This window comes from Equus asinus, chromosome 13, assembly GCF_041296235.1.
Source record: "Equus asinus isolate D_3611 breed Donkey chromosome 13, EquAss-T2T_v2, whole genome shotgun sequence".
NCBI lineage: Eukaryota > Metazoa > Chordata > Mammalia > Perissodactyla > Equidae > Equus > Equus asinus.
The window spans coordinates 7820602-7836509 of NC_091802.1; the positions used below are offsets into that span (position 1 = coordinate 7820602).

Sequence of the window (15908 nt, forward strand, 5' to 3'; positions counted from 1 at the left end):
AAAGTTCTTCTCTCCAATAGTTTCCAGGTTTCCATGGCTTTTTGCTCACCTCCATTGTCCTCCCATCCATACACCTCCCAGGTCTTTGACTCACAAACCCTCTCCCTACCCCTCTCGCTCAGGTGGCAGTGGGTGACTGCAATCTGAACTGACACCTAATGTTTGCCCAGCAGCAGAGCAGAGCAGAAAGCCGGGCTGGCAACGAGGCATCAGGTCACAGCAGACTGGGTCCTCACAAGTCGCATCTCTCCACCATGACGCAGGCCGAAGAAAAGCACCGCCTTCCTCGACCAATAAGAAAGCTGGGGCAGGTCAGGACAACGAACAAAGAAACAAACTTGAACAGACTGCATCACACCTGCTCAAACAGAAAGGAAAGCTCATGCTTCACGGATACATCCGTGGTTCCAGAAGAACAAGCAAAGAGATAAAGCAACCACAAGAAGGGAGGAGGAGAAGAAAGAAGCCATAAATACTTCCGGAAGAAGAGAATTTTCCCCAGTGTGAAATGCACAGATAATTTAATGGAAATTTACTTGATTTTCCCCTCTCGGGGTCTGACTTGAGAAAATCAAATTACAAAGTCATCATCACATCCTAGATTTATTACAACTGACCTGCAGGCAAAAGGATATAACTATTACATAAACACTTCGATTCCATGTATATATCTTAAATAGAGGAGGAATTCAAACAAGAATACAGGATAAAATATTCCAAAGCTCCAAGAAGCAGTTATGTTACTGAGCTCCATTTTTACAGACAAATAAGGCAATATCCCTGCACATTAGCTTTTTGATAATTTTTATACATTTTTTCTATGGTACAAGAGAAAAATAACCAGAGCTCACAATGTACAGTTCTTACACTATTTTCACAGTTTGTGAACACTATACACCCTTTTGTTTTAATAAAGATACATTGTAATAAACTCATTGCCCTTAAGTTTATAGTTTATAATAATCTATGATTAATAATACACTAAAATTGCCTTTTTATGTGGTCATCCACACAATAGAACGGTCAGATTAGCTCCTGGACAGTCAGAATTGCTTTTACCTCCATTTGTATAATGGCAAAGTGACCCTATGCTGAGCCAGACCGCAAGTTGACAGCAGAGAAACAGATTCCTCTTGAGTCCCCGGGAGCAATGGAGGATGATGGCTTGGTGTCAAAGGAAGACACAGAGCAATGCTTCCTTTCAGAACACTGGGAAGGCTAAGGTTTAGGATGCCGTGGGGGAGAAAACAGGAAAATCAGGCATGTGGACCAAAGCGATAAATCATTTTAAATTCTGAAATTTACAGGGATGTAACTTTATACAGCACCATTCTCCCTTTATTGTTTTATAGTGTTTATGACTGTCACTCTGGGGGGAGACACAGCAATACCTGCCACCATTTGGTTCTGTAATGGCATCACGTGCATCTCAGACCATGGCTGTTTTATATTCCAGTGTGCTCGAACCACTCACAGTGCTGCTTAACTGTTGCACAGAGCCTAATGCTCAGTGCCAGGGCGGCCAGAGCAAAACCTAAGGAGAACCTAGCTAACGGGTAAGAGAGGAAGCACGGCAAAAGACGGCAGATCTCAGCGGCCTCTCCTAACTGTTAAGGGTTTTTTGTTTTGTTTTTTTTTTTTGGATTCCAATGTCAAGAAATGGTGGTGACTTGCTAGAGATTCTCAGAGGTGACGAGCTTATCTAAAAGTCTGCCATTTCAGATTCTCATCTGGTCAAATCTGTCTCTAGAAAAGATGCTTCTTTATCACCTATCACATCAGCTGGGCCCCACGTGTCTCAGCCTTTTAAACATTAGAGCATATAAGAGATTTGGGGCCAAAAATCCTTGGTAAAGAACATCCCTGGTAATTATAAAGGTTTTTGATATAGGAAAAAAAGGCAAAATATTGGATTAAGCAAAAAAAGTCACATAGCAGCAACAGACGGGTAGGGAGAGAGATTCAGAAACTGAAGACGTGGACCAGTGATGGCAAACAACTGAGATTTGGTCTTTTGCTGCCTACAGGAAATCTTTATCTAATCAATCAAGGCACATTGCTACTAGCTGCTTCTCCCTGTTAGCGAGTTACGATGGCTGAAGTATCAGGCTCGGGACCACGGGGAAATACATAGCTGCTACAAGTGTCCCAGATGAGATACTAGAGCTAAACCATCTGTAAACTTTGCCCTCCGTTCTTCTTCTTCTTTCAGTCCTGCTGGTTTGTGGCAGGTGGAACATCAAGTTGGCAGCACACCGAATTCTGAGAATGAAAATTCTGAGGATCAGCACCTTCTTGGACAAGTGGCAGACTCCTGAGTCTTCCCAATGAAAAGCAGAAGGACTGGTAAAGGAGAAAAGAACACATTCTGTCCTGTCTCAATATTTTAATGTTCACCTCTTTGAATGCAACATGGTTTTTGGTAAAGATAAATTCATTCTAATTTAACATATTTCAAAGTGGAAATTTGGCTGAGCACATCGATCCCCACACATCAACTGGGACTGTAAAGCAACAGAATATCAACTCGGTAAACCTATTGCACTTGGTGAAGAAAGGAAATTCCTCCCTTGTCTCCCAGCTCCAGAAGGCAATGTGTCTCGCTGGCTGTGCAAGCTCTTCTCACTCAAGCCCGAGTCTCTAGGTTCAGACATAGTACATCCATCACCGCATACTTCCAGTATTTGGAAGTTGACAAAACACCATTCCAGTAGCTGCGTCTCCAGGTTTCGAGTCTAGAAATGAATTTAAGATGTGATCTAATCACAGTCAACAAATTGATCGTACTGACTTCCACATTTCATGAATATGTTCATCACGAAAGAGCAGGATGAGGTCTCTCTGACCAACACTAACACTGTGTGATCAATCGGGTATTACAGGGATGCACGTTCTAGGTGACAGGAGTATACAGACATGATGGAAACGAACACCAATCTTATTGCACATGGTGTCTGGGCGAGCAATAAAAACACTGTGATACGGGATGAAAATTCTCTACGTCTTGCTTCCTCTCAGCCCTTTTTTCTAGAGTCTGACGTAGCAGCGATATCAATCGACATACATGGGAGAGCTGGGAGTAGCTGGCATTTGATCCAGGATTTTACAAACATAGCATGCGACCTCTACGGTACGTTCTTCATACATCAAAATAAAGGGATGTTTCTGCAAGAAAATTGAAAAAAGAAAAAACATCAAAATTCCTATCAGAGCCCACACGGAACTTTTCCCAACTTCAACACAGTATAGAACCAAAGTCTCCAACCACATATGGCTGTAAAATACTGTAGCACAAGTTCAGAGAGGCAAGCACAGCCCGTATTTCATGCAGATACGTTAGAGGGTGTGGGCGTGCCTAGGTATGATGCACGGTGGGAGGAGCTGCCCTGACGGTGAAGTCTGGAAACTTATCTGTGTGCCAGGGAGCATTTGTTGAGGCAGAGAGCAGAGTTGTTCCTCAGCACAAAACACGGCTGGAGCCTCTGCCACCATCTGAGAGCCAAGAAAAACGACGTGAATACCAGCTGCTGTTCCTCTTGGGACACAGGCAGGGACTACAATTCCCCATTTCCCCCTTGTGCGGCAGAAGGATCTTACAAAAAGGTCTCAGTTTCAATCCTGACTTCCACTCCAACAGGCTCAATAGAAACTTATCCTATGAGCTTCTCCAAAGCCTAGAGCCCCATATCTGCCTCGCAAACCCACTTTTTCATATTCCATCTCCATCAATATTTTCCTTCCATAGCTTCTCTACATATGTTGATGGAACATCTTCAGTAATTGCTGGGGCTGACCCTAAGTTTGACCTAACATCCTGGAGAGCTAGAAGCTAAGTGTGACAAACAAGGAGGTCTTTTCTTAAAATAGTCCCACATTATCAGATCACAGTACTTTCTTCACTGCTGAGACCAGTGCCAAATCCAGCAGACTGACTATAATGCCCAACTTCCATGAAAGTGAGAACTTTCAAAGAAACGAGAATTGGCCTTATGATGCAAATGAGCATGAAAGCTTTTAATAAAGGCAGAGTAAGCACAATAAATTCTTATGGATGCATTATGCATATACAGACCATGCAGTGGAAAATGGCTCCTTAAAGTGAATGATAAAAGTCTCCGGGGTAATTTTTATAACATGTCAAGGCCAAAATTTTTCATGAGAGTTTAGCTAGTAAATTAGTAGGAAAATTATAACTACAAATGTGCTCTTTCCAAATATCTTTGTTCAAAAACATTTCAAAAAACACTAAGTAAGGTCAAGCTGTTTGTCCATGACGGAGAGGCCCACTGCTTGCTTAGTGGACCAGCATGCTAAGGGGATTCAGGGTGAAGAAACACCTAAAATTTCCCAAGTCTCATACTCACCAGAAGTTCTTTATACTTTGGCCTTTTGGATTCATCCTTTGTAAGGCTAAAATAACATAAAAATAACATTATTAAAATGGAGACACAATTACCAAGTATTTTTATTTTCACAAACAAAATGTTAGAAAGAATCAAATAGTTTTTTTCTTCAGATACAAAAGTAACAAAGCAGACAACTTGTCAAACATAAAGAAAAAAATCAGAAACAAGTTAATTGGAAAGCTGGATAAATTATGGCATAGCTGCACAGTAGAATATTGCATAGTTAGATATATGAATGTATGTATAAGTATAAAATTGTACGTATGTGTGTGTTTCTAAATATATACCCATACATTTACAGATACCACCTAAGAGAAAACAGGAATCCAGTAATTCTGAAACTATGTATGAATTTTATCAACTTATCCTTAGATTTTTAAAAGTTTTGCACTCTGTATCTCAATCCTATATTTTCTGGTCCAAAAGTTTACAACATTACAACTTCACTAAGGACTATTGGTATATTAAAAGCCTTTGCCCTGCTGGTATCTTCCCCTTGAATTCCACCTTGTCTAATTAATGTTACCACAAGTATTTCCATTTTATTTGTATTTACCTGATCATCTTGGACCATATTTTAATCACCACTCTCCTCCAACCTCAATTAAATTTTTTTTTAAGGATTGGCACCTGAGCTAACAACTGTTGCCAATCCTCTTTTTTTTTTCCCTCCCTGAATCCACCCCCCGTACATAGCTGTATATTTTAGTTGTGCGTACTTCTAGTTGTAGCATGTGGGATGCCGCCTCAGCATTGCCTGATGAGCAGTGCCATGTCCATGCCCAGGATCCGAACTGGTTAAACCCTGGGCCGTGAAAGCAGAGCACGCAAACTTAACCACTGGGCCACAGGGCCGGCCCCTAAATTTACTTTTTACCATCAAAAGTTAATATTGGTAACATAGTTCATTTACTTCTCAACTCAATGCCGTTCTTCACATCCTGTGCCTTTTGTAGTGGACACTGCACTGTCCTAGAGAGGCGCCTTCTTCAGGAATGAAGGACTTATTCCTCCACTGCAGGGAGTTCTGCCAGCATACAAGCCTCAGTTGTCAGCTCTCAGGGATTACCTCAACTGAAGAGAGCCACCCTAGCCTTCCCAGGGACGGCCTGTATCTAATGACTGACCCACAAAGGGGTATGAAAATCCAAGACCCTCATCCCATGTCAAGTCAACCGTGGAGGGCCAGCCCAGCTTCACAGCTTCCTCCAGGGTCGGCTGAGGCCTGTGCTGAGACTGCATTGCGGCCCAACTTCTCTTTCTGCCTAATCCTGCCTTCCTCACCTTCGCTGGTTGTTGATCTGAAGATCACTACCTACTCCACTTCCTGCACACATACCTCTGTCTCAAAGCCTGCTTTCCAGGGAACCAAGCTGCAACACCCTTCTGCTGGGTCTACTTGTATTCCTGGTCAAGTATATCTTTTCAAAACAATCTATGAATGGTAAACTCTTAGTCTTCCCATTCCTGAAAAAAAACTGCATTGCCTCCTTATTTTGAATGGTAATTGAGTGTCCAGGTATAAAACTTTAGGATGAGGTTGACAATTATTTTTCCTCAGTGCTCTAGAGCTGACTCCACTGTTTTCTGGCAATTATTGTTGCTATAACGAGTTTGCTGTCAGTCTAATTAATTACTCCTCAGCAGGGACTCTATCTTCTCTTCCTGCTAACTTTTACTTTATTATTGTTCTGTAAATTTGCTTCAGTGCATCTGGGTACAAATTTACCTGTGTTTATCCTACATGATACAGAGACTTTAATTTCAGTGAGAACCTATCCTAGATCAATTCTCACATGTTTTTACTTGTAGCACCTTAAATACTCCTTCTCCACTTTCAGAGCTGTCTTCTGTCATTTCCATTAGACACATCTTAGACTACTCATCCTATTGTCCCCGATTCTTTTCTGCTCTTTCATGCTTTAATCGGTGTCATGCGGGGGAAATCCCTCAGGCCTATCTTCCAGTCCCCAATTCTGTCTTCAGTGGCTTCCAGTTTAGAGGACATCAAATCAGCTGTGTCCTTTGAATCAACAGCTATGTATTTTCATTTCCAAGATTTCTAAATAGTTTTCACATCCAATTGTTTGGTTCATTTCGGTTTTACTTCTTCCTCAGTTTTAGTGGAACTTACACTTTTATTTCCTTAGGCATCCTAAACTATACTATTTTAAAGTGTATTTTAGACTATTCCATAAAGTCATCTCAATTTAAAATGAATTCATATTCTAGTTTGTTGGTTGCTTTTCTTTGCATACGACTTGATATATTTTGGAATTTTGTTTGCAGACTCATTTTGAAAATGTGCTTATGCTCTATGCCAGTCCATACATTTGTTCAAGAAATACCTGCATGCCGACTAAGTGCTACGAACTGAAGCAGGGGCTAGAGATCCACCATGTAGAACAGTTTCACCAGCACTTCCTCTTTTCAGGCCCATCACCATGGAACAAAGCACTATAATGGAGATTGAAGTCCCAGTCTTCCGCTGACATTAGGACTATTACAGATCCAGTCCTCTGGTTGCAAACACAGTCTCTACATCCTCGCTATTCTGTAGTCCTGCAGCTTGTGGTGGCCCAGGCAGTGACTGACATCAGTATTTCCTCACCCATCAGATCCTGACTTCTATGCAGTGAGTCTGTCTCCCGTGGATCCTGAGTCCAGAACACAGTACCTACAGAACTTTGGTCCTACAGGAAACACTGTCCCAGCTGCCACTGCCTGCTTCTGGACCTGGATATAGCAAGCCCATGGCTTCAGACCTTCACAGTATTTCTATTTATACCCTTCGCACTCTTCATCCACACAAGATGTGGACTTTCTTTGTAAAACTGCCAGGCCTTTTTAGTTTTCTATTTTTCTATCTCATTTACCGGAGCAGAAAATTGTGTCAATGTATAAACTCACAGTGTTATTTGAGTAGAAATCTTTAATGAAATTATTATTTCTTTTTCAGAATTATTGCGGCCATTGGTATGGTTATCAATAATCACGCTAACCTCAATAAACCTGTGCTATCCAATAAGGCAGTCACTAGCCAAATTAATCTTCATAAAATAAAACAAAAAAATTTGTTTCCTGACTCACACTAGCCACATTGCAAGGGCTAGCAGCTACTACACTGGACAGAGCAGATTACAGAACATTTCCATCATCTCAAAAAGCTCCACTGGCAGAACTTCAGATCTAACTTCCAGGTCACTAATCTCTCTTCAGTTGTATCTAATCTGTTGTTTAATCGAGCTATTGAGTGTTTTCATTTATGCTTTTTATTTCTATAAGTTCTATTAGGTTCTTTGACAGTTTCTGTTTCTTGCTTATATTTCCAAACTATGTCATTTTTCCTTAAGTTCATGAAAAATCACTTTTTTCTGTTTCTGATTATTCTAACATCTAAAGTCTTCACAGATATATTCCTACTATCAGTTGTTTCTATTAATCTCATTCCTCGTGTGAGTGCTGGAATTTTTTCTGAACAACATATATTCTATTTAACTTGATCTTTGGGAATTCTTTGACTTCCAGGAATTGCTTTTGCTTCTGCCTGTCAACTGGGAGCGTCTTTCCAATGAGGGGGCTCTTAAAATCCTTACCTCCCATAATTTCTGATTACACTTAGTTTTAGAGCTCTGTAGACCCCTTAGTTTTCTACCAACTTATGATACATTTAAAAAGACACTTTGACATGCTTATCCAGTATTTCAGTAGTTTCACTCCAAGTACTGTTCAAGATGTAACCCACCATAGTAACCTGAAGAGGTCACATTGATTCTACAACTGTTTCTCAACTCTTCAGGTAGTGTTCTGATTTTGTGTCTGTCTACATTGGTGTGTACATTTGTGTGTATACGTTTTAATTGAATGTTTGTCAAGTTTTGTCTTTGAAATGCATAAAATGAAAAAAATCTTACAACATCCCCAGCCATGGCTTCTTTTTTCCTTTTAGTTAATTTGGTCCAGTATTTTAATCTAAGGACTCAAGTTTTTCTTCAAGAGAATTTTCATTTTAACTCTTTCTCTACTATCAGTTAAATGGAATCTCCTACATTTTTCCTGCATGTCTCTTATCATTTGCCTCATGATCATCTTTTTATCCCTTTTTTCTGGAAGATGAACTCAACAGTATTGCCTACTTCATAGATTTGGTTAACCTGTAATATCAAATATGCTGTCTGCCCACCATTTTCTCCCATTCAATTCAGAAATCATGTTTACTGTTTGAAAACAACTTTTCCTGAATTCGAATTATTCCACTCTTACAATTTTTTCTCTGACATTTTCAGTGGCAACTTGACAAGGGAATTTTTGCTAAATTTCTCAAACTGATTCAATTCTCTGAACCACTGAATGTATTCACATGCCAGTGATTTGCCTTTATTTCTTCATCCCTGAAGAGAATCAATATTGATCAAATATCACAGGTTGATCTCGGTCATAGAACTAGGTGACTGTGAGAAACAGCGAGAGCCACCACTAGAGCATTATCACCTTGCCAAGGAATTTCTCTTCTGGGTTTGTCAAAACAGCTTCCAGCGCACTAGCAACCCTCTAACCAACACAAGTGTCCGCATCGTAAGTTATTTCAGCAAAGCTTGAGCTTTTCTTAACAGGTCCTTCCTGCTGAGTATAAGGCAGGAGTGAATACTGCCACAGAGTCCCAGATGTGCACGGATGTAGTGTATAAAGCATTTCCTCAAGACACCTTCAGGATCAAGACTGGCTTCCTGCTTGTCTATCCACAAGCTGCCTTCTCTTTCAGGTCCTGCTGTCCCAAGCTAAGGATTTCCACTGCAGGTCTCATATCCTCCTTCTGCCTTTCTTTTCTTCTGCACGTGACAAATTCTGGATTAGCCAATCCCTCCCTGATTTCAGTCTCATCTACACAATTTCACAAAAACCTGTCAAGGATAGTACTTTTTTGCTCTTTTCCAGAACAAATAAAGACTCTTTTTTTTCTTTTTAAAAAATTTCATTGATGATTTCAGTAGGCAGGGAGGAATTTAAAATGTGAGCTGAGATCATCATTGATCCACAAATCTTCATTTCTTTTTTATTCCTTAAGCAAACTTTTAATTGAAGCATACATATAGAAAAGCAGTCCTAAGCATAGAAGAGTAACAATATTCTGACTTCTATTACCTTTTATTAATTCTATTAAATTTCATGTAAATAACTGTTTTAAGTGTTTCTTTTTTCACTCAACATCGTTTGTGAGATTTATTCATGTTGTTGAGTATAGCAGTAGTTCAATCTTTGATGCTGTATACCATTGTATGAATCATGCTATAACTTATTATCCATTCTACTGCTGATATTTTTTCTTTCTAACTGTAAGTTATTATGAATATGCTGTTCCTAACATTCTTATACACATCTTTTAGTGTATTTATGAATTTTCTTTTGTTGGGTATATAATTAGGACTTGAATTGCTGGATCATGATGCATGCACCATCTGTATTAGATCAGGTATATAAGATACTGCCACAGTTTTCCAAAGAAACTGCACCAAGTTACACTCCTATAAGTAACGTCTAAGACTTCCCGTTGTTTCAGATACTCTTGGTACATCAGTCTTAGATTGTAATCATTCTGGTGATTGTAACGGACTGGTATTTCATTGTAATTTTGATTTGCATTTCCCCGAGGACTAACAATGTTGAATAAACACCCTTTCATATGTTTACTGATTACTTGAAGATCATCTTATTAAATGTCTTTTCAGGTATTTGGCCATTTTTGGTTGTCATTTTCATATCTATAAGTGTTTTGTACTTATGCTCTTTACATATACTGGAGAAAAGGTTCTTATCAAGTATCTATATGACAAACACACTGTGTAGGTTGGCATTTCATTCAGTGGTGTCTTTTAACCAACAGAAGTTCTTAATTTATTCAAATACAATTTTATCACTCTTTTCTTTATGCTGAGTTGCCTTTTGCATGCTGTTTGAGAAACTTTTACCTATTCAAAGGCCATGAAGCTATTCTCCTATGTTATCTTCCATATGCTTTCAATTTACACAACTGAAAAACTCAGTTTGGCAGAAAAGCAGTTCAAGGGGAGCATGGAGAAATGTGGCCACAGCAATAAACCCGAATCATAATGCATTTTGAAAGCCACATTAATTTAGACTTATTTTAAGGGCAATGAGAAGCCTCTAGACCAGTGCTTCTCTACCTCTAACCCAACCCTAACTCATTATTGCCCTTCATTACTGTGAAATTTAATTAATGTATATCTGTCTATATTCCACAGCAGCCCTTTGGAGGGCTACAAATTATTACACTGTGCAAGATTCTTTGTCTTTCCAGAACAAATGTTTCCCAATTGAGAGTGATACCATTCCATTAAGGACAGTTTTAAACAGAGAAGTAACATAATCAGATATGCATCCTATGGAAAAAGATACTCTATGCAAATGGCAAGGAAAAGAAAGCTGGGGTAGCAATACTTAGACAAAATAGACTTCAAAGCAAAAACTGTAACAAGAGACTAAGAAGGGAACTACATAATGATAAAGGGAACTATCCAACAAGAGGATATAACACTTGTAAATGTCTATGCACCCAGCAAGGGAGCACATAAAAATACATAAGCAATTATTAACGGACAAAAGACGTGAAATAGACAGCAACACAATAATAGTAGGGGACTTTAACACTCTACTTAGACCAATGGGTAGATCAACCAAACAGAAGATCAATAAGGAAACACTGGCCTTAAATGACACATTAGACCAGATGGACTTAGTAGATATAAAGAACATTCCATCCAAAAACCACAGAATATAGACTCTTTTCAAATGCACATGGAGCATTCTCCAGGACAGATGACATATGAGGCCACAAAATAAGTCTCAATAAATTTAAGAAGACTGAAACCACACCAAGCATCTTTTCTGACCACAAGGGTGTAAAACGGGAAATCAACTACAGGAAGAAAGTCAAAAAAGCCACAAAAATGTGGAGATTAAACAAAATGCTACTGAATAACAGGTGGGTCAATGAAGAAATCAAAAGGGGAAATCAAAAAATACCTAGGACAAATGAAAAGGAAAATATGACATGCCAAAATCTATGGGATACAGCAAAACAGTTCTAAGAGGGAAGTTGATAGCAATACAGGCCTACCTCAACAAAGAAGAAAAATCCCAAATAAACAATCTAACAGTGCACCTAAAGGAACTGGAAAAAGAAGAACAAACAAAGCCTGAAATCAGTAGAAGGAAGGAAATAACAAAGATCAGAGCAGAAATAAATGAAATAGGGACTAAAAAGAAACTAGAAAAAAATCAAGGAAATGAAGAGCTGCTTCTTTGAAAAGATAAACAAAATTGACAAACCCTTAGCTAGACTCACCAAGAAAAAAAGAGAGAAGGCTCAAATAAATAGAATCAGAAATGAAAAAGGAGAAATTACAATGGACACCTCAGAAATACAAAAGATTATAAGAGAAAACTATGCAAAGCTATACACGAACAAACTGGATACTCTAGAAGAAATGGGTAAATTCTTGAATCATACAAACTTCCAAAACTGAATCAAGAAGAAACAGAGAATTTGAATAGACCAATCACCAGTAAGGAGATTGAAACAGTAATCAAAAACCTTCCAAAACATAAAAGTCCAGAACCAGACAGCTTCCCTGGTAAATTCTACCAAACATTCAAAGAAGACTTAATACCTATCCTTCTCAAACTCTTCCAAAAAACTGAATAGGAGGGGAAGCTTCCTAACTCATTCTACAAAGCCAATATTATCCTGATACCAAAACACAGAAGGTCAACACAAAAACAGAAAAATTACAGGCCAACATCACTAATGAACATCCATGTAAAAATCCTCAATAAAATACTAGCAAGTCGAATACAACAATACATTAAAAAGATCATACACCATGATCAAGTGGGATTTATTCCAGAGATGGAGAGCTGGTTCAACAACTGCAAATCAATCAATGTGATACACCACATTAACAAAACAAAGAAATCACATCACTGTCTCAGAGAAAGCATTTGACAAGATGCAGCATCCATTTATGATAAAAACTCTGAAGAAAATGGATATAGAAGGAATGTACCTCAACATAATAAAGGCCATATATGACAAACCCACAGCTAATATCATTCTCAATGGAGAAAAACTGAAAGCTATCCCTCTAAGAACAAGAACTAGACAAGGATGCCCACTGTCACCCCTCATTTAACATAATATTGGAAGTCCTAGCTGAGCAATCAGGCAAGAAAAGGAAATAAAAGGGCTCCAAATTGGAAAGGAAGAAGTGAAATTGCCACCATTTGCAGATAACATGATTTTATATATGGAAAACCCTAAGGAATTCACCAAAAAAATTTAGAAATAATAAATGAATACGGTAAAGTTTCAGGATGCAAAATCAATATACGAAAATCAGTTGTGTTTCTATACACTAAGAATGAAGCAGCAGAAAGAGAAATTAAGAATACAATCTCATTTAAAATTGCAACAAAAAGAATAAAATACCTAGGAATAAATTTAACCAGAGAGGTGAAAGATTTGTACTTTGAAAACTATAAAACATTGCTGAAAGATATAGAAGACACAAAGAAATGGAAAGATATTCCAAGCTCTTGGTTTGGAAGAATTAACATAGTTAAAATGTCCATACTCCCTAAAGCAATCTACAGATTCAATGCAATACCTATCAAAGTCCCAATGACATTTTTCACATAAATAGAACAAAGAATCCTAAAATTTATATGGAACAACAAAAGAATCTGAATAGCCAAAGGAATCCTAGGAAAAAAGAACAAAGCTGGAGGTATCACATTCCCTGATTTCAAAATGTACTACACAAAGCTATAGTAATCAAAACAGCATGGTACTGCCACAAAAAAAGACACACAGATCAGTGGAGTAGAACTGAGAGCCCAGAAATAAACCCACACGTCTATGGATAGCTAATTTTAGATAAGGGAGCCAAGAGCATACAATGGAGAAAGGAGAGTCTCTTCAATAAACGGTGTTGGGAAAATTGGACAGCCACAAGCAAAAGAATGAGAGTAGACCATTATCTTACACAATACACAAAAATTAACTCAAAATGGATTAAAGATTTGAATGTAAGAACTGAAATCATAAAAATTCGAGAAGGAGGAGCCGGCCCAGTGGCGCAGTGGTTAAGTGCACACATTCTGCTTCGGCGGCCCGGGGTTTGCCGGCTCAGATCCTGGGTGCAGACATGGCACCACTTGGCACGCCATGCTGTGGGAGGCGTCCCACATATAAAGCAGAGGAAGATGGGCATGGATGTTAGCTGAGGGCCAGTCTTCCTCAGCAAAAAGAGGAAAATTGGCAGCAGTTAGCTCAGGGCTAATCTTCCCCAAAAAAGTAAAAAAATCTAGAAAGAAACATACAGAGTATGCTCTTTGACAGCAGTCTTAGCAGCATATTTTCTACTACCATGTCCGACTGGGCAAGGGAAACAAGAGAAAAAATAAATAAATGGGACTACATCAAACTAAAAAGCTTCTGCACAGCAAAGGAAACCATCAACAAAACAAAAAGACAACCTAACAATTGGAAGAAGATATTTGCAAACCATACCTCTGATAAGGGGTTAATATGTAAAATATATAAAGAACGCAAACATATCAACAATTAAAAAGCTAACAACCCAATTAAAAAATGTCCAAAGATCTGAACAGACATTTCTCCAAAGAAGATATACAGATGACCAATAGGCACACGAAAAAGATGTTCAACATCATTAACTATCAGGGAAATGCAAATCAAAACTATAATGAGACATCACCTCACTCTGGTCAGAATGGCTATAATTAACTAGACAGGAAACAACAAGTGTTGGAGAGGATGTGGAGAGAAGGGAACTCTCATACACTGCTGGTGGGAGTGCAAACTGGTGCAGCCACTATGGAAAACAGTGTAGAGTTTCTTCAGAAAATTAAGAATAGAACTACCATATGATCCAGCTATTCCACTGCTGGGTATTTATCCAAAGAACATGAGAACACAAATATGTAAAGACACTTGCACCCCTATGTTCACTGCAGCATTATTCAAAATAGCCCACACTTGGAAGCAACCTAGGTCCCATCAAGAGATGAATGGATAAAGGAGATGTGGTATATATACACAACCTTATACTACTATGCTATAAAAAAGGATGAAATTGGCCATTTGTGACAACATAGATGCACCTTGAGGGTATTATGTTAAGCGAAATAAGTCAGAGGGAGAAAGTTAAATACTGTACGATCTCACTCATAAACACAAGATAAAAACAACAACAAAAAAACACATAGAGACAGAGATTGGATTCTTGGTTACCACAGGGAAGTGGGGAGGGAGCAGGGCGAAAGGGTGATTAGGCACACGTGTGTGGTTATGGACTGTAATTAGTCTCTGGGTGGTGAACATGATGTAATCTACACAGAAATTGAAATACGATGATGTACACCTGAAATTTATATACTGTTATAAACCAATGTCACTGCAATAAAAAAAACCCTTAATTGGTTAATTGATCATTGAAAGGAAAAAAGATAAACATCATAAAAAATACAACTCTGACAAAAAGGAAAATGGTTTGAAACAAGGCTATACTGGATTGTGCGGAAACCAATTAGAAACCTGAATGGTCCAGGTTAGAGATGACAAAAAATGCCTAAGGACAGTGGAAGGGAGAATGAACCAATGTGGAGAACTGAAAGGAACAGATCATAAAAACAGATAGAATTTAACTGTAGACAATAATGATTTGGAATGAGATGGAAATACGATGCTACTCAGAAAACAATGGGACACTGATGTCTATGACCATTATCTACAGGAGAGAACTGGCACCAAGGGACACAGAAACAAAAAACATACCAGCACTACACATTTATAAAACAAAACTGATAAAGAGATCAAGGAATTAAGAAGAAAGCAAACCTGCTGGAGGCCTCACAGGTAATCATTTTAGATATGCTCTATGACTCACACAGATTCTTTTAACCAAATATTTCATTAAAATGTAATATACAAAATGGTCACATGTATGTAATTATATAAACTGTATACACATGTGCAAATTGGTAAAAATAGATTGTTTTTAAAAAGGAAGCAGCAGCCAGTTCGAGTTATCCTATGGTCTTCTACGAAGAAAATCTTGAGGTATTCCTCTCCCTTCTGAAAACCAACATAAAGCTAGAATTTGGTTAGAGAAGACAAAAGGGACTTGAAAACTAGAGTTCAAATGTTTTCTAAGTATCAGAAAAGAAGGCAATGCTAGCCCATGAAATATAAGTCCTATAGAACCCAGAAAGTATAGACAGGAACAGCATTCACGGCAAAAAAAAAAAAATTACGTGGAAGAGAAAAGCATTTTCAGGAATGAAAAGAGGATATACTAAATGCTCTGGCTTTTTGCTCATAAACATATCCTATTCTTGAAACATGTTGGAAAAATAGAATAATTACCTAAAACATTCAAATAACAACACAAGGATGTATTT

The 15908-nt window shown here is 38.4% G+C and overlaps 1 protein-coding gene across 3 annotated transcripts in view; it reads right to left on the reverse strand.

The window, feature by feature from the left end:
* Positions 1-504: 504 nt before the first annotated feature.
* Positions 505-15908, reverse strand: part of MAP2K4 (mitogen-activated protein kinase kinase 4) — a 139668-nt gene continuing 124264 nt past the window's right edge. For all 3 annotated transcript variants that reach the window (XM_070482320.1, XM_044744691.2, XM_044744693.2), the window contains 2 exons: positions 4365-4410; positions 505-3165 (listed from right to left, as the gene is read on the reverse strand). In XM_070482320.1, the coding sequence (XP_070338421.1) occupies positions 3052-3165; positions 4365-4410 (160 nt within the window). In that variant the 3' untranslated portion in view covers positions 505-3051. The remainder of the gene's footprint in view (positions 3166-4364; positions 4411-15908) is intronic.